The 19,078-nt window shown below is 43.0% G+C and overlaps 2 protein-coding genes across 2 annotated transcripts; one reads left to right on the top strand and one right to left on the bottom strand.

Moving 5' to 3' along the window:
- Nucleotides 1–8,501: 8,501 nt before the first annotated feature.
- LOC106393199 lies at nucleotides 8,502–9,401 on the bottom strand. Its single transcript, XM_013833929.2, has one exon. The coding sequence runs from the start codon at nucleotides 9,399–9,401 to the stop codon at nucleotides 8,502–8,504; it is 900 nt and encodes a 299-aa protein (XP_013689383.2).
- A 1,935-nt stretch (nucleotides 9,402–11,336) lies between these two features.
- LOC106410968 (protein CbxX, chromosomal-like) lies at nucleotides 11,337–13,819 on the top strand. Its single transcript, XM_013851609.3, has 7 exons — nucleotides 11,337–11,665; nucleotides 11,789–11,899; nucleotides 11,987–12,085; nucleotides 12,157–12,267; nucleotides 12,368–12,671; nucleotides 12,755–12,894; nucleotides 12,979–13,819. The coding sequence occupies exons 1-7, from the start codon at nucleotides 11,516–11,518 to the stop codon at nucleotides 13,513–13,515; spliced, it is 1,452 nt and encodes a 483-aa protein (XP_013707063.2). The 5' UTR covers nucleotides 11,337–11,515; the 3' UTR covers nucleotides 13,516–13,819.
- The last annotated feature ends 5,259 nt before the right edge of the window (nucleotides 13,820–19,078 follow it).

A 19,078-nucleotide genomic window follows, 5' to 3' on the forward strand; every position in this document is an offset into this window, starting at 1 on the left:
GGATTCTTATGAAAGCTTGGTCTCGTCGCTCGTTAATGAGATCGAGTTCGTCCAGCAGCATCGCGTTGTTGAGATCTTCTCGTTCGGGGAGGAATCTTCTCCGCACACCGGGAAATTCTACTTCCACTGGGATCATGCATTCCGTCCCGTAAATGAGGGTGAAGGGGGTTTCTCCCGTAGCCCATCTTGGGGTTGTACGATGTGACCAAAGAACTCCTTCGAGCTCATCTGCCCATCGTCCCTTTTTGGCTTCTAAGCGCTTTTTTAACCCGTCAAGGACGGTTTTGTTAATGGTCCCTGCCTGGCCGTTACATTGTGGATATCTAAGAGCTGACTTGTTCAGCCGTGTCTTCCACTTCTCGCAGAATGCTTCAAATCGGGTAGAGATGAACTGAGATCCATTGTCTGTTACGATTTCGTAAGGGACCCCGTGCCTGGTGATAATGTTTGTTGTGGTCAAAACCGGTCACGACGGAATCAACGCCTGTAAGTTCCCAGAAAACCAACTCTCGATCGATCCTTGAAAACTAGACATTCCCGGAAAACGGTTAATCAAGTAAGCGAGGACCGTCTCAATCGAGGTCACCTCGCCCCTGGGCGAACCGAGGAATGTCGAGAAGAGGATCAGTGTGGATGAGGTCTCGATCGTAAGCTAGGACCGTCACAACCGAGGTCACCTCTCCCCTGGGCGAGGATGACCCGCGCCGAGGTCACCTCGCCCATGGGCGAGGACGACCCGCACCGAGGTCACCTCGCCCATGGGCGAGGACGACCCGTGCCGAGGTCACCTCGCCCATGAGCGAGGACAACCCGCGCCGAGGTCACCTCTCCCATGGGTGAGGACGACCCACGCCCGGGGACGACCCGCACGTGGCCACCTCGCCCGTGTGGGTTGGGACGACCCGCGCCGTGGCCACCTCGCCCGTGGGCGAGGACGTCCCGCGCCGAGGTCACCTAGCCCGTGGGTGAGGACGACCCGCACCGAGGTCATCTCGCCCATGGGCGAGGACCGACTTTCTGTCCCCAAACCGTGCATCCTCTTCTAAGTTCCCGTAACACAATCCTCGGGCCCTTGGACGCAATACCCATGTCTCGTCTCGCTTAGGATTATCAAAGAAAGACTTCGGGAAAAGTTATAAAAACTTGGTCGTCGAAATGGATTCCTACCTGCCGTATAAAACGACTATGGTTAGCTTGAACACCAGTTGCCTTAACTATACGGGGAATTGGAATCCTTTCGGAAAAACCAACGGCTGTTTCTTAAGAAAAATCGTAAAAACGTCTAAGTCCCAAAACGGCCCAAAAGGGGCCTGAACCGCGGCTAAACGGCCCCGAATCCATTGCCAGCGGACAGCCCGACTCTTGAAACGGTCGTCGTTCCAATTGAAGCCCCAACGGCTGAAGTAACCAGAACGATCCCATCCAGCGAGTATGAACACTCGCAGAAACAAGCAAAACTACGAGATGACTTGATCCTCGAAAGAGGTACGTAGGCAGCTTGTCATATCAACAAGTTCAGCTATCCCCCTCGTTAAAAAAGAGGGGGGGGGGGGGTGAGTGGGTACGTTTACTCGTATACTCCCATAAAGTCTGAAATATCCATGAATGTACTCGATATTTTCGAAACTTTTTCAATAAATTCTACCTTCTTACGACCTTACAATTCACTTGCAATAAGTCACAGTAATCTAAGGTTGGCCTAAGAAACGCCCAAGATAAGGGCATACCGTCTAAGCAGTCCTTGGACGAAAACTAATTTCCTACATAACTCACACATACTCATGGTCAAGCAAGACCGGAAAAACTCATCTTCAATGAAAACAAAGATTGTAGCCATCTCACAGCAAAAGACATATCTTCAAGAAAGAGAGACGTCGCAAATATTTCTCGAAAGATATAATCCAAATACACAGTCCATCCGTGACTCTAAAAACACAAAATGCCCGTGGATTGACCCCGAGGGACAAGTCCAAAACGTTCTCTAAAAAAGAACTCGTAGTCAAACCTTTCATAAAAACTAAAGGTTCTCTTACATCCGACAAGGATACCATAGCGCGCTATACAAGAAAATCCTAAATTTTGGTCAGCACACCAGACGTTCTCTGGAGAGTGCTCGATTCTTTCCACACAAGTCATATAAGCCGGCGCCCAGTCGCAGACATTAATCGGAAAGAATCAGGTAGAAATCGCAAAACAAAAGCTGATTAGTCGTCGCATAGTCATAGAGCCGAAAGTAAACCTAGGTTTTGCCCTAAACCCAATCCTACTGGTCCATTAACATCTCAAGGCATGATATCGAAACTGATACGAGATCTTAAAACATTTCTCATCGTCCACATCTAAAATGCTCACGAAACTTCGTAAAACTCCTAAACGTTTTCGAATACCCTCGAAAGAGCAAACGAACGGAACGACAAATTAAGAGTTAAGATACGAAGTGACTACTCGTGTCTTTCCCTCGACACTTGGCAGAAGTATAAACTAAAACCCATAGAATGCTAAAAGAACATTCGTTATATATAAAAAGGCCGCAGAGCGGCTGGGATTCAAAGCCACCAACGGCCAGTTCCGCATACATAGTCAAATGACCTTGCAAGGCCATAGCACCCTAAAATAACAAACAGCCACACTCGGCCAAAAACACCACACGAAATCTTGAGATAAAGGCAAAGGGAAAACAATCCCGACGACCTTCAGAGATCAAGGTCAAGATACCCGGACATCGAGACTCCAAATGAGTCCGCAGGCTGATCTACTTCTCCTCCCTCATCCGCAGCATCGGTTCCCACTTCCGTCGTGTCCTCCGAAACCTCGATGGGTTCCCAAAGCTCTCGGATCCTCCCCTCGATTGGAGGAACCATCGACTAGGCCTGGGCGCACCCATCCATGAGGAATGAGAAGAGAGAAAAGAGAAATCAGCGTTCTGCGACTTCCAAAGGGTACCAACCAAACCGCGGCATTCGCGGAAGTCACCCACGTAGTCTTGAGCGTCCTTGAAACTCCTGAACTCAACATCAAACAATGTAGCTCTCCTCGCTAACTCAGCAGCAATCTTCCTCCTCCCTTTCCTCTCCGCACGAATGAGAGCTCGGGAATGGGACTCAGCCTGTCTGCGCTCTCTTTCCGCAACCTTGTTCTGAAAACGGATGAATTTCCTCTCAATCTCTTCGGCCTTGAAGTGCGAAAGACGGGCCTCTCTGAAACTTCTGTCAAGCGTTGAATTAAAGACTCGCATTCCCTACACGAATCAAGGGTCATACATGGAAGCAACAAACGAAGACTCGCAAAAAAAAATAATTTTCCAGAGACTAAAACCTCGTTGATCAACCGAGAACCTTCCGCGACCACTTCTCTCTTCGACGCTTCATCCAGTAACGCTGGAGTAGTAAAACTGGGAGGAAGGTTGGAAAAGAAGTCATCCGGAAGAGGAGCCTCGCTGGTTCCACTCCCATCACTCGGGGTGAAACCCGGGTTCCATCCGGGTAGCAGAAGATCTTCTGAGACAAATTTCTGTCTTCGAGAGCGATTCCCTTATCCTTTCGGGGCCTAACTCTCTCCCTCTGATCGGGAACAGCGTCGGGGTGTGGCTCGTCCATGTCCGATGCACGTAAAGGTCGGGAGATGCCTCGCGATCGGTAGGGCGCCACTGCATTCCGATCCTGTCTAATGTGAAGGAATCCCAAAAGAACGGATCATTGCGGAGAAGATCGCGCTTAGCAAACAGGTTCGGGGGATCGCGGGGAGGATACTGTTCGCTACAAAAAAAAATATGTTAGATGCCTCCGGGTATCTATACGAACCAAATTTCCAACCATCGTACCACGATGAAAGTTCCATTTGCCACAGAACAAGGGGAGACAGTTCTCCCCGACGGATGCGCCATCGATTCAAACATAGAAAAAACGCTCGAACCATCCCTTGCCATTTGAAGTATGCCCCTGGATTATCGACATATGTCTCTTAGGAGCCATGCGGTATGAGTAGTCAATCGAGGTCTTTCGTGTCGACCATAGCCCTTCAAAGTCGTCAGGGCTGAGGTCCATTCTGAGCTCGTAGCTCAGGATCAACACGCCAAGAAAGTTTTGCAACGCCGCAACGTTTAGCTGACTGATCTACAGCTCAAAACGGTCGAGTGCGCGGACGATGGCCTCAGGAATCAGGAACCACATGCGACAACGTGTCAGGAAAGCTTCGTAGCATGTGAAGAAACCCTCTGGGGGATCCTCCGCACTCTCCCCATGCAACAGGACTCGAAACACAACCCCGCTAGGAACTCTGTAAAACTCCCGAAGGGTCTTAAGATGGCGGGAGAGGTCCTGCTCGGAAGGGTAGGATCAAGCTGCGTCGCGGGTCTTGTGGGATAGAAGACTTCGGGCGGAGGAGTTATCGAACCGCATAAAGCGTCCCAGTACGCTTCCTTCTCTTCTTGCTCGACCTCAAATTTCTCTTTGGGAACAATCTCCTCATTGGTACAAGGATTGCCAGAAGATGATTGAGGGGAAGTCTTTTTCTTAGAGGATCTCTTTCTTGAACTCATTTTTTTAAAGACAAAAACTTTGACACAAAGGTAAAGAGAGAGAGGATAAAAGAAATTTCTACCTTGGAGAAATTTTCTTGTGAAGAGAGTTAACGAAGACTTTAAAAAAAAACTTACTCCACCTATATATAGGAAAAAAATGGTACTATTCATTCTCGGACTTTCGGTAAACGATTACGTCTAATTCCATCAAAACAAGTCATACCGCAAGCTAGGACCTCACACCCAGGTCCGCGGATCCTAGCTAGCTGGGGGGGGGGGCTAACTGTTGGGGTCAAAACCGGTCACAACGGAATCAATGCCTGAAAGTTCCCAGAAAACCAACTCTCGATCAATCCTTGAAAACTAGACATTCCCGAAAAACGGTTAATCAAGTAAAAGACAGTTTTTCGCGGATGCGAACCGACGAATGTCGAGAAGAGGATCAGTCTGGATGAGGTCTCGATCGTAAGCGAGGACCATCTCAACTGAGGTCACCTCGCCCCTGGGCGAGGATGACCCGCACCAAGGTCACCTCGCCCATGGGCGAGGACGACCCTCACCGAGGTCACCTCGCCCATGGGCGAGGACGACCCGCGTCGAGTTCACGTCGCCCATGGGCGAGGACGACCCGCGCCGAGGTCACTTCGCCCATGGGAGAGGACGACCCGTGCCGAGGTCACCTCTCCCACGGGCGAGGATGACCCGCGCCGAGGTCACCTCAGCCATGGGCGAGGACGACTCGCACCGAGGTCACCTCGCCTGTGGACGAGGATGACCCGCACCAAGGTCATCTCGCCCATGGGCGAGGACCGACCTCGGGTACCGAAACCGTGCATCCTCGTCTAAGTTACCGTAACACAATCCTCGGGCCCTTGGACGCAATACCAATGTCTCGTCTCGCTTAGTATTATCAAAGAAAGACTTCGGGAAAATTTATAAAAACTTGGTCGCAGAAATGGATTCCTGCCTGCCGTAAAAAACGACTATGGTTAGCTTGAACACCAGTTGCCTTAACTATACGGAGAATTGGAATCCTTTCGGAAAAACCAACTGCTGTTTCTTAGGAAAAATTGTAAAAACGTCTAAGTCCCAAAACGGCCCAAAAGGGGTCTGAACCACGGCTAAACGGCCCACTTACGATTTTAGAACAGGATTGAGCCTAAGGCTGATATGACGGTCTATTTTTTATTCGCAGGAAAACATAATGTCAAGTTTCCGAATATTATCATGAAGGGTGACGAAAAATGGAAAAGCCCGTCTCACGACGAATCCAGCCTAGGAAGAGGTGCAAACCGACCTAGAGAGAGTATATAAGGAGGGCTTAAGGCGAGGAGCAAGAGGGAGCTTTCTCAGAGCAAACTTAATACTTAGAGGAATTTAGGCATTTTTCCGTTTTTACTAACGAGCTGCGACTCGACTAGGTTAGAACTTAGGTGGCTAGACTAGCGAACGTACGGACAGCTCTCGTGGCGTAGGATCTTACCTGTTGTTCATGCTCAAACGCGAATTCGGAAATAAGACCTCTTTGTTCTCTTTTCGCTCTTTTACGATTTATTACTTTCGACTCTTTCATATTGATTGTGTTTTGCGTGGCCCAGCAGATAACCGGGACCTTCAGGGAAGGCTAGGTTATCTTGGCTTTCCTCCGATTAACAAATCTCGACGGTGTGAATTCTGGTTCCCACAATGTTCTTCCATACGAAACTCTCGACTTGTATGTCTTTGATACTTGCGTAGGATTCTGCTTATACCCACTTCGAAAAGAAATCCGTAAGGACCAAAAGGAAGCGTTTCTGTTTTTAAATTGTGTAAAGGTCCGACGATTACAATGGACCATCGCATAAAGGGATACGGAGATGAAATGGATGAGAGGACCTCCGCAGGTTGATGGATGGTGGGCGCGTGCCTTTGGCATTTTTTTAGATTTTCTTGCGAATTTCTCGCAGTCTTTGATCATAGTTGGCCAGTAATAACCGTGGCGTTTTATTTTGACTGCAAGTGACCTTCCACCGGAGTGGTTTCCGCACGATCCAGAGTGGACCTCTTCCATCACTTTTCTCGCTTTCTCTCCCTCGGCGCAGGTCATGAGTGGGCCGGAGAATCTCCATTTGTAGATTTCTCCCTCTACCGTTAAATATCGTGCGGCTTGGGTTTTAATTTTGCGTGCCGCCCATTTCTCGGCGGGGAGCGTTCCGTCGGCTATGTAGGCTCGGATCGGCTCTAGCCATGGGCTGTCGCAACTGTATTCCGGCTGATCCATCTTTCCTTCTTGTGGATCTTTGATTTCCTCCGTATCTTCGATTTGTCCCCAAATCAGATTGGCGATCACCGGCGGTCCGATGCTCGGATGTTCAATGAATTCCATGGGGATTACCCGTTTTAGTCCTGGATCCGAGCTTGACGCGAGCGCGGCCAAGGCATCTGCCTGGGTGTTTTCCGAGCGAGGAATTCTAGTGAGGGCGAAGTGGTTGAAGTCTTGGGCCATGTCCTGGACGAGTTTTAGATATGCGTCCATTCTTTCGTCCCTTGCCTCGTATTCTCCGCTGTATTGATTTGCGACTAACTGAGAATCGCAGTAAGCGTGGATGTTGCAAATCTTCAGCCCATGGGCTAGTCGTAATCCTGCAATGAGTGCTTCATATTCAGCCTCGTTGTTTGAAGCATGGAATTCTAACCGAAACGACTGCCCCAAGATTTCCCCAGTGGGCGACGTGAGCCGAATCCCAATTCCAGATCCTTGTTTGGACGATGATCCACGACGTGAAGAACCCAAGTCGAATCTGGTTCCGTGTTTGTCATATCTCCCGTGGCCAATTCGACTAAGAAATCCGCCAGCACCTGAGATTTTGTGCAGGTTCTTGGGCGGTACTCGACATCGTACTCGCTCAGTTCGATTGCCCATTTCGCGAGCCGTCCTGACTGACTCGGACTGTGCAGAACCGTGCGCAGGGCAAAGGTGGTGAGAATCACTATGGTATAAGATTGGAAATATGGCCTGAGCTTTCTCGCCGATGTTACAACAGCGAATGCTAGTTTTTCCATCAAGTCGTCCAGCAAGGTTTTACATATGTAAAAGATTGGTTTTTGTTCACCGCGTTCTTCTCTGATAAAAACGCCACTTACTGCTGTTGCGGAGACCGTGATGTATAAGAATAGAGGTTCTCCCTCTACTGGTTTTGTAAGAACAGGAGGAGTGGCCAGGTAACGCTTCAGCTGTTGGAAAGCCTTTTCTCACTCTTCCGACCATTCGAACTTTTTGTTCCCTTTCAACGTGTCGTAGAGAGGCAGGCACTTGTCCGTCGAACGTGAGATGAAACGGTTCAAAGCTTCGACCCTTCCGGTTAGCCTTTGGACTTCTCGTTTTGTCTTTGGTGAGACCATTTCTATCAGTGCATTTATCTGTTTGGGGTTAGCCTCGATCCCGCGACACGTGACCAGATAACCGAGAAACTCTCCTGATGCGACTGCGAACCTACATTTTGTCGGGTTTAGTTTCATGTTATGTAGGTTCAGCCTTGCGAAGCACTCTTCCAAGTGGGATACGTGGTCATGTTTGTCAAGGGATTTCACGAGCATGTCATCGATGTACTCTTCCATAGTCTTTCCGAGCTGTTCGGAGAACAATCGATTGACAAGTCGCTGGTAAGTAGCACCCGCATTCTTGAGACCGAAAGGCATTACCTTATAGCAATACGTTCCACGGTCGGTGATGAATGCGGTCTTCTCGCGATCGTCGGGATTCATCATGATTTGATTGTACTCGGGGAAGGCGTCCATGAATGATAAAAGTTCGTTCCCTGCTGTTGCTTCGACCAGTCGGTCAATGTGCGGAAGTGGGAAGCAATCTTTTGGACAGGCCTTGTTGAGATCGGTGAAGTCGACGCATACTCGCCATTTGCAGTTTTTCTTTTTGACCACGACAGAATTGGCGAGCCAATCCGGGTATCTGACTTCTATTATTGACCCTACTTTGAGGAGTTTCTTAACTTCCTCGTTTACCGCGGTAGCACGCTCTGGTCCTAGCTTCCGTCTTTTTTTGTTTTACGGGTTTGTAGGTCGGGTCAATGTTGAGTTCGTGACATGTTATGTCGATGTCGATTCCTGGCATATCCTCCGCGGCCCAAGCGAACGTATCGAGGTTCTTTTTAAGACAAGCCATGAGCTCTATTCTCAATGGTTCGCAGAGGTTGGCTCCGATCTCGACGCATCGTTCTGGGCGGGATTCGTCGAGACAGACCGAGATTACCGGTTCGCAAGTTGGTTCGCGCTTCCCTTCTAGAGCTTCGACCCTCTGTGACTGCCAGAAGAGTTCCGAGTCTTTTTCTGGGGCGCCCTCGTCGAGAGTCAGCTTTCTTTTCTTCTTGTGGGAAGCTTCGATCGCAAAGTTCTTTCTTTTTAACTCAACGGCGAAACATAGTTGTGACATCCTGTGGTCTCCTTGAATTGTTTCGACTCCATGAGGGGTCGGAAATTTAAGGCATAGGTGGAATGTCGATGAGATCGCTCTCATGGAATTCAGCCATGGAGTTCCAATGATTACATTGTATGATGTTGGGCGATCGACGACCAAGAATTCCGTGATTTTTACGACGCTCCCAGCTTTAACCAAGAGGTTGATTGAGCCGAGGGTCATAGTAGCGTCTCCTGAGAGTCCAAAAATTGGACTGGGACCTTCCGTGATGGCGCACAGGTTGATTTCCATTCTCTCGAGGGTGCTTTTATAGATAATGTTGGCCGAGCATCCGGTGTCGACCAACACTCTTGCTACGTCGATGTCCTGGATGGTCAGTTCGATGACAAGGAGATGGTTGTGAGGTTTGACCTGGTCGGCCGTTGCTCTGTCCTTGAAAGAGACGACATCGTGAGCTACTGGAGCGGACATCTTGTATCTTTAATCGTTTGTGATTTTTGAGTTAGAAAATTCGACCCCCCCCTCCTTCTAGCGCCAAACTGTGGGAACCAGAATTCACACCATCGATTTTAATGAATAAGTATGGAGGAAAACCAAGAAAACCCGATTTTCCCTGAAGGTCTGAATTCTCTGCGTAATCACTTTCAGAGCGTAAAAAGATAGATAGCAAGATAAAGATAAATAGTCGCTCGGAAGCGTTTTATTAATGAAATAGTATGAATACATGACTTCTCCGAGAAGAGTAGAGATATGCTAACTAGACAAAAACAGAACAGAAAGGCGGCAAAACGTTCTAAGCCTTGCCTTGCTAGTCTAACCACCTAAGTTCTAAGTTCCCTAAGCTAGCAGGAGTTCTCTAAGTCTAAATTCTCGGATCCCTTTTCTTCTGGTCCAGCTCTCCTTATATAGTTGTTTTAGGTCGGTGGCCCATTTACTCCTTTGCCTTTGGGCCCAAGTTTATCTCTTTTGAGAATATTCCATTTTTCGTCGATCTTTGTAGTTATCTTCGATTCTTGATATTTATCTTCGGAAACTTAACGTTTATCCTACTTCCGCGAGTTAGGATAAACCGTCATAACTCCCATTGGGCTCGGGTCCCTTCTAAATCGTAGATCAGCCTCTAGACACGTTTAGATCCTCTCGGGCCGTTTTTAGGCCTTCGGGCTTTTCTACGATTTTAGTCGTAAAACTTCGAGAGTAACTCCGATCGAGATGAAACGAGAGGTATAAGATCCAAAAGTCGGATATCACAACTATACGGAGGACACGAGAGTCGAAAAGAGTCGGACTGGCCAGGATTGGATTGTCCTCGCCCTAGGGCGAGGTGAACCGGGCACGGATCGTCCTTGCCCATGGGCGTGGTGACCGTGGTGCTGGTCGTCCTCGCCCATGGGCGAGGTGACCGTGGTTCTGGTCGTCCTCGCCCATGGGCGAGGTGACCTTGTGAGAACGGTCCGGCTCTCGGGTCTTGACCTGTCTCTTTTCGTACCGATCTTTCCGGAGACCCTCGTCCATAAGTATTTGTATTCTTCCGATTTTTCTTTCGAGAAGTCTTTCGTGAAGAATTTACTAAAATGATAATTTTAGCCGTTGATTTTGAGATAACCGTTTTCGACCCCAACAAGAGTGTTTGATTATATTTCTATGATGTTTATGTATAAGCTCTTATATTTTTATAGCCCAAAATATTGTAGGATCTCTAACTGGCTACACATAGTTTTCATTTCCGACATAATAGACATGTATCTTTTGATAGTAGTAGTATGCTTGCATGTTGAGTTTCGTAGTTTTGAAACTTTTGTTATATGAGCTAATGAAAGCTATACCTGTTGTGAAATTCCAACGAAGTAAACTAGTCAACCTTAAGGTCCAATGAGTAAAAGAAATTCTCATTCATTAGACTTCAACGTGACGAACAAAGAGATCATTAGAGTGGAAGCGGAAGGTGGATCAGATTTCCTTTCCACGACTCTGATGCATTCTCGATATAAGATACATGAAGTCAATATTGCATTCTCATTTCTTTAACTTGATTCGACTACACTCTTTAGTTCAAGGGGATTCCTTACAAACGAGACAAGTGTCCTTATCCACGTCACTAATCATGATACAAGAAATCATGGAATCTATTTGTGATATGGATTTGATGAGGTATTGCATTCATTCAGGGAGAGAGCGCAAGTGATGTTTTGTTTTGATCAAAATGACTATTGGGCTAGAGCTGGTCTTATTGGCCCAAAAAGCAGATTACTTTTTAAACTTAAATTATATAGGTAGATAGATGTAAATGATTGAATATGATTAGTAGTAGTCTGATTAAGAAGCTTAGCTGTATTTAGTAAAGCGCCAGGAGGCAAGGGTAAAAAGGTCATTTAAAGAATAAGAAAATGATAAAAGGAAAGGAGACGAAGAAAGAAAGAGCAGTTGGTGAAGAGGAAGACGCGGAGATACCTCTCCCTATAATCTATTTCTTGTACGCAAGAAACACTCTCCCGAAAGATCCTCCTCTTAAACTAAATCTCTCCCCGCCCCGCCCCGGCTAAAAAGATTCAATTTTGAGCAAAACCCCTTTTGTGTCATCAAGGATGAAGCGACAAGTCGGCGGAGGAGGAGTACAGCGGGTGAGATCCGCAAGACCCACCACAATTCACGATTGCGCTCTCTCCGGCGATCTCATTTCCTTGCAGAAGCTTCTCAAAGACAACCCTTCTCTTCTCAACGAACGCAACCCCGTCGTAATGATTCTCTCCTTGCGATCTACATTCCGATTTGTCGCCTTAGATTCTACTTCGAAACTGATGTTTTTTTTCTTCTTTTGAAAATACTCAACTTTGGCTGAATTGGATTGGAATGTGCAGATGTACCACACGCCGCTTCATGTTTCTGCTGGAAATGGCAATGTTGATATTGTCAAGTATCTCTTAGATTGGCCTGGATCCGATAAAGTTGAGTTGGAAGCAATGAACACTGTAAGCCTCTTTCTTTTTTTTCCAGAGGTTTTGATTTTTGTATTGATCTATTTTACTTCATGTGCTGCTGCTTCTCTCTCTATCAAGTATGGTGAAACCCCATTGCACATGGCAGCCAAGAACGGCTGCAATGAAGCTGCTAAGCTACTCCTTGAGCGTGGTGCTTTTATCGAAGCCAAAGCCAGTGTAATTTCCTCTCCCTCTCTTCATTGAAGGACTAACTTGTACTGATTTGGTTCGGTTTGGTTTAAATGCAGAACGGTATGACACCATTGCACCTTGCGGTTTGGTATTCTATTACCTCCAAAGACATCTCAACTGTTAAGACACTGCTGGATAATAACGCTGATTGCAGCGCTAAAGATAATGTACACCCCACTCTCTTAAAAATCATTGCTTCTTTTGTTTTTTTCATTAGTACAACAATGATCTCATGTACTAAGCTGTGTGAATTTTGCATAATTCCAGGAAGGGATGACTCCTTTGGACCATCTACCACAAGGACAAGGCAGCGAGAAGTTGCGTGAATTGTTGCGCTGGTTTCTCCAAGAGCAGAGGAAAAGAAGCGCGCTAGAGTCTTGCGGTAAGACCAAGGCCAAGATGGAACTACTTGAGGAAGAGCTGTCCAATATCGTTGGACTAAGCGAGCTGAAGACACAACTGAGGAAATGGGCTAAAGGAATGCTTTTGGATGAGAGACGTAGGGCTCTTGGGATGAACATTGGAACTCGGAGGCCTCCACATATGGCGTTTCTTGGAAATCCTGGGACTGGTGAGAGAGAAAGAGTTGTATATTTGTGGTTCTTCTTCCTGGAAACAAACTGTTTTAGCTTGACACTGTTTTGTTTCTGACAGGTAAAACCATGGTTGCTCGAGTTCTAGGGAAGCTGCTTCACACGGTTGGAATCCTACCAACCGATAAGGTAACAGAAGTTCAGCGCACAGACTTGGTTGGTGAGTTTGTTGGTCATACAGGGCCAAAGACCAGGAGAAAGGTAACAAAACACTGTTCAAAACTAGTCAACTTGTGAGTTTTAGTTTCAAGAACCTCAAAAAGATCTTTTCAATTCTCTGGACAGATCCAAGAAGCTGAGGGAGGAATCCTCTTTGTGGACGAAGCATACAGGTTGATCCCAATGCAAAAGGCAGACGACAAGGACTACGGTCTAGAAGCTCTGGAAGAAATTATGTCGGTCATGGACACGGGGAAGATCGTGGTGATATTCGCGGGATACAGCGAGCCAATGAAGCGTGTGATCGCATCTAACGAAGGGTTTTGCAGAAGGGTCACAAAGTTTTTCAACTTCAGCGACTTCAGTGCAAAGGAACTGGCGCAGATTCTGCACATCAAGATGAACAGCCAGGGAGAGGACACTCTGTTCTACGGTTTCAAGTTGCATGAGTCGTGCACTCTGCAGGAGATAGCTTCAGTGATTGAGAGAGAGACAACCGAGAAGAAGAGGAAGGAGATGAACGGAGGGTTGGTGGACACGTTGCTGGTTAACGCGAGGGAGAATCTTGATCTCCGACTTAGCTTTGATTGCGTCGACACTGAAGAGATTTGTACCATCAGGTTGGAGGATTTAGAGGCTGGTCTTCGTGTTTTCTCTCAGTGAGAAGATTACAGATTCAAGAACCTATAATGGCCGAGTGTTGGTTAGTGTACTGATTCAATTCTTTACATATCATATTCTTTATGTTTTGCAACTCTATAGATCTTACAGGAGGGAGAAGCTATGGTTTTCACCCATTCATTGTCTCTGATCGACCTATTTCTGTTGTGTTGCTACATATTTTCTCGTTTTTATTTTACTTCTATTTTGGGTAATTAATGATTTTAAATTTTTATGATATTATCAGAGAAACATTTGGATTCCAGTCCAATCTTTTACATGATTTATCATGAGTTTGATTCGTGAACCTTGTTTTATAGTTTCAAGCCCAAACTTTCATAAGCTAGTAGATAGTAATTACTACTATAGAAGTTCATATACACTATATATTTTTTAATTTCAAAATTTTAGCCAATAGTATTGTTTCTTTCTACTACAAGAATCAATATCAAATCTCATCAGTGTAATACTATTATTGCACTCGTTATCATCTCAAACAATCTACACTTTCAGTATTCAAAACTTAAAAAAGATTTCTTTCCTACGGAAAACACAAGATAATCAAAGGATTGTTTCCTTCCATAGACCCATCAACACTCTCAACCTCTAATACCACTTGTAGATGTTTGAGCATTTTTTTTTTTTTTTTGTCACTGGGCGCTCTCTGGAATCCCGGAGGAGTCGAACCCGTGTGCCTTGGGATCCAGTTCACTCTAGTGTTTTACCACTAGGCTATTCTGTCCCGGCAGATGTTTGAGCATTATAATCAGTTTTCTAGGAACTAAAACAAGTAGAGCACTTATACTAGCCTAACAAAGAGGGATAGTTGTGACACACAGGAATGCTTTCTAGTTCGGCTATAGACGTATCAACAACTTGCTAGTATCAAGAAAGAGTGTCGTATAAGTGACGAATACATGTCTCTTTTAAAAATGTAGAAAATACTTACTCTTTCATAACTACATATTAGGACTACGAAGAAGGAAAAAGAAGTTTCATCCTATTCCCTTTACACTTTCTGGTTGAAAGCAATTCTGTTCACAATTTCAAACCCTCGATTATTTTCTGAAATACCACTTTTAGTTGATCGGTGCATGATTTTGGTATCAGAAATCTTCTTTGACACAATTAGCTAACTACACCTAAGTAAGGCTTAAATTAGCTAACTATCCATGGATGGAGATTAATGGTTCTTCTTATGCACTCTAGGATGCAAGTAGACAAAATGCCTTTGCTTTCTGAGAAAAGCTTTTATGTCGTACACTGACACATGTTTTTTCTAGTTTTGAGTCAACTTTATAGTTTCCTTTTCATCTTAGTAAAAAGGTTGTTTACTTTCTCATATTTTTCATTTCTCAATCTGTCAATCAAGCTTTTAGAAAAAAACTCAGATCTAAAACTTGAGTTTTCAATGGTTTCTACAAAGATCCAAAAAAACTTTGATGAATTCTTACTACAATTCTCACGGAGATTCAAAAAATTTGGTGAAATCCATAAAAGATAAATTGAAATTCATAGATCCGTGATAATGAGTCTACAGAGAAATAAAATCTAGTAATATATTTTTTTTATTTGTATAGATCTATGATGAGCCACATTAGAATTCAGTGACGTATTTTACCATTGAACACTTCGATGATGACAGGTTGTGGCAGTTTTATTCCCTTTAATGACCGGCGTTCTTATCCCTATCAGTTTCAAATCATAATCTGCTTTCAATTGCTACTTATATTAATAACCATGCTGCATTGCGGTCTTTTTCTTCAACTATAAATCATGCAGTGGTGTATCAGAAGTTCAAGAAAGGGCCGCTCTTCATAACATATATGTTAGTTGGTAATTTTAGTTAACATATATTATTTATATTTTAGTGGATTCTTTATTTTATATTGGTATTCAGACTACATATTTTATTAGTTGTTAAAAACTGGTTGCAGTTAATTGTTAAATTGTCGGTAAGATGTTATACGGTAACTGTCATTAGCTGATACAAGGTTTGTTAGTTGGTACATTGTTTGGAGCATATAACAACCTATATATCAACTAACGACAACTCTTTTATAACATTTTTGTGTCAAAGAATGAGTATTCACTGTTATGTTTGTTTTATTCTTTTAGCACACTACATTTATTGGACATAAATTCTCAATCATTTTCATAGCCAGCAAACTTTATATTATTGCTTCAGTGTCGGTTGTATGAACTACCAAACCACGTATCAGGTAATAAATCGCGAATCAGGTAACAAATCATGTATCAACTAAAAAACAATGTATCAAACCATTTAACAATTAAACAAATCATGTATCAGCTAACGATAACTATTTTGTAACATCTTACCAGTATTTATCAATTAGATGTAATCTTATTTATAATATTTAACAAAACATGTATTTCACAACAAATCTAAAGTGTTTAAAGAATCAATAAAATATAAGATAGTACATTATTTTTATATATCAAACTATGTATTAGATCACATGTCATGTATTATGTAACAAATCATGTATCATCTAGCAAACCATGTATCAGGTAATAATAACTAATTTGTAACATCTTCCCAACTATTATTCAATACAATATATCAGCTAACAAAGCATGTGTCAAACAAGAATAAACTAATATACAATGTTATTGAGTAAAAAAAAAAACCGAATACCTCATGAACACATGGGTAATTTTCGTGAACTCGTTCGAGACAGCGAGTCATTAAATCAAGTAAAAAAAAAATTTCAGTTCACCATATTTCTCAGACGTCAAAGTCTTCTTCTTACGTTCTTGCTTCACAGCACCAAAACTTATGTTATGACACCGTCATGTATAAGCTAATAAGCCACATATCATGTAACAAATCACGTATCAGCTAACAAATAAGGAACTAAAATATGTATCAATTAACAAACTATGTATTTTCTAACGACAACTATTTACACCGTTGAATACACTAACATCTCATGCTTTTATCACATAAATAATATATGGAATCATCTAACAACCACTACTGTGTAACCAAGCTAGTGCAGTTAATAAACATGTATCTGTTAGCAACAACTGTAATGTATCCTATTTTCAAACATATTTAGTAGGAGCTAACAAACTTGTATCATCTAACATTTATTTTGTAGCAGCTAACCAAACATATATCCCGGTCGGAGATTTCCTGACCATAACCACCACAATGGAGGATCTGAAATGCCTTCGCCATGGTTCAAGAACTCGTTTGAGACAAAAGTTCATTCTACCATGTCAGATGAAGACCTCGTCGCGGAATCCCTAGTTACGGTGGAAATATAAGTGCTTAGATCTGGAACTCTTGCCTCTCCCATCGATACTATCACTTTCGATGGAATTTTATTTATACGCCACAGATTGAGGAGCTCATCATTGAGGTGGTGCTGGAATTGTTATGCGTCGCGTTTTTCCAATGAACGAGAGAGTGAAATTTTCCGTTGATTTATATAAAAAAATTGAACTAAAAATTGATGTTTTCACGGTACTTGAGAATAAACACAAAAGGAATCTTGTCATAGTTTGATAGAAAATATAGCTTTGGACAAGAATATATTTCATAAAAAATATTTAATTGTAGAACACAAAGAATGGAAAAAGAGAAAGAGCTTGGATAACGGGCCTTGCTTCTACGAACAGTAAACGTAGGCAGGATATCAGAGAGCCTGACACAGCTAGAGACATGTAGGGAATGTTGGATTAGGGGCAAAATCGGCATATAAAATTGTATTTGAGAATAGATGGTACTTTCCTAATTATGGTGGTGCATAAAGGCATACACGCCAATCATCTCATCTTCTTTTCTCTTCTAAGCGGTCGTTTTCTAACTTTCATATTGACAATAAAATATATTCCTTGTTTTCCTCAATGGAGGAAGCCTTATTATTGCATCCAAAAAGAAATTACCTCCGGTATACATACATCCAAACACATAGTTAAAATAGCCCGACCATATACATTTTCTTCTTTCTGTTTATTTTTTCTTTCTTTAATTATGCCCTGCAAAACCGAATCAAACTATTTACAAATCATGTTCAAGAACTTGTATTAAAAGTACATTTAGTGTTGTACAAGATCAATCTCACTCTCGAAATTGAGAAGAATCAGTACTCAAAAACAATGTATCAAATCATTTAACAATTAAACAAATCATTTAACGCTAACTGTTTTGTAACATCTTACCAGTATTTATCAATTAGATGTAATCTTATTCATAATATTTAACAAAACATGTATTTCACAACAAATGTTAAGTGTTTAAAGAATCAATAAAATATAAGATAGTACATTATTTTTTTTTATATCAAACCATGTATTAGATACACAGGTCATGTATTATGTAACAAATCATGTATCATCTAGCAAACCATGTATGAGGTAACAATAACTAATTTGTAACATCTTTCCAACTATTATTCAATACAATATACCAACTAACAAAGCATGTATCAAACACTAATAAACTAATAGACAATGTTATTGAGTAAAAAAAAAAACTGAAGACCTCATGAACGCATGGGTAATTTTCGTGAACTCGTACGAGACAGCGAGTCAGTAAATCAAGTAAAAAAAATATTTTCAGTTCACCATATTTCTCAGACGTCAAAGTCCTCTTCTTAGTCGTTCTCGTTTCACAGCACCAAAACTTCTGTTATGACACCGTCATGTATAAGCTAATAAGCCATGTATCATGTAACAAATCACATATCAGCTAACAAATAATAAACTAAAACATGTATCAGTTAACAAACTATGTATTTTCTAACGACAACTATTTACACCGTGGAATACACTAACATCTCATGCTTTTATCACATCAATAATATATGGCGAATTATCTAACAATCACTACTATGTAACCAAGCTAGTGCAGTTAATAAACATGTATCTGTTAGCAACAACGGTAATGTATCCTATTTTCAAACATATTTAATAGGAGCTATCAAACTTGTATCATCTAACATTTATTTTGTAGCAGCTAACCAAACATATATCCCGGTCGGAGATTTCCTGACCATAACCACCTCAATGAAGGATCTGAAATGCTTTCGCCATGGTTCAAGAACTCGTTCGAGAAAAAAGTTCGTTCTACCATGTCAGATGAAGACCTCGTCGCGGAATCCCTAATTACGGTGGTAATACAAGTGCTTAGATCTGGAACTCTTGCCTCTCCAACCGATACTATCACTTTCGATGGAATTTTCTTTATACGCCGCTGATTGAGGAGCTCATCATTGCGGTTGTGTTGGAATTGTTATGTGAAGCGTTTATCTAATGAACGAGAGAGTGAAATTTTCCGATGATTTGTATAAAAAATAGAACTAAAAATTGATGTTTTCACGGTACTTGAGGATAAACACAAAAGGAATCTTGTCGTATTTGATAGAGAATATAGCTTTGGAAAAGAATATATTTCATAAAAAATATTTAATTGTAGAACACGGAGAATGGAAAAGGAGAAAGAGCTTGGATAACGGGCCTTGCTTCTACTAACACTAAACGTAGGCAGGATATCAGAGAGCCTGACACAGCTAGAGACATGCAGAGAAGGTTGGAG

Source organism: Brassica napus, chromosome C7 (assembly GCF_020379485.1).
Source record: "Brassica napus cultivar Da-Ae chromosome C7, Da-Ae, whole genome shotgun sequence".
Classification (NCBI taxonomy): domain Eukaryota; kingdom Viridiplantae; phylum Streptophyta; class Magnoliopsida; order Brassicales; family Brassicaceae; genus Brassica; species Brassica napus.

Coding starts and splice junctions, on each gene's coding strand:
- LOC106393199 (XM_013833929.2), bottom strand. CDS start 9,401: ATGTCCGCTCCAGTAGCTCACGATGTCGTCTCTTTCAAGGACAGAGCA.
- LOC106410968 (XM_013851609.3), top strand. CDS start 11,516: ATGAAGCGACAAGTCGGCGGAGGAGGAGTACAGCGGGTGAGATCCGCA. Junction 11,666..11,788: donor TCAACGAACGCAACCCCGTC/GTAATGATTCTC, acceptor TGGAATGTGCAG/ATGTACCACACGCCGCTTCA. Junction 12,086..12,156: donor TTATCGAAGCCAAAGCCAGT/GTAATTTCCTCT, acceptor GTTTAAATGCAG/AACGGTATGACACCATTGCA.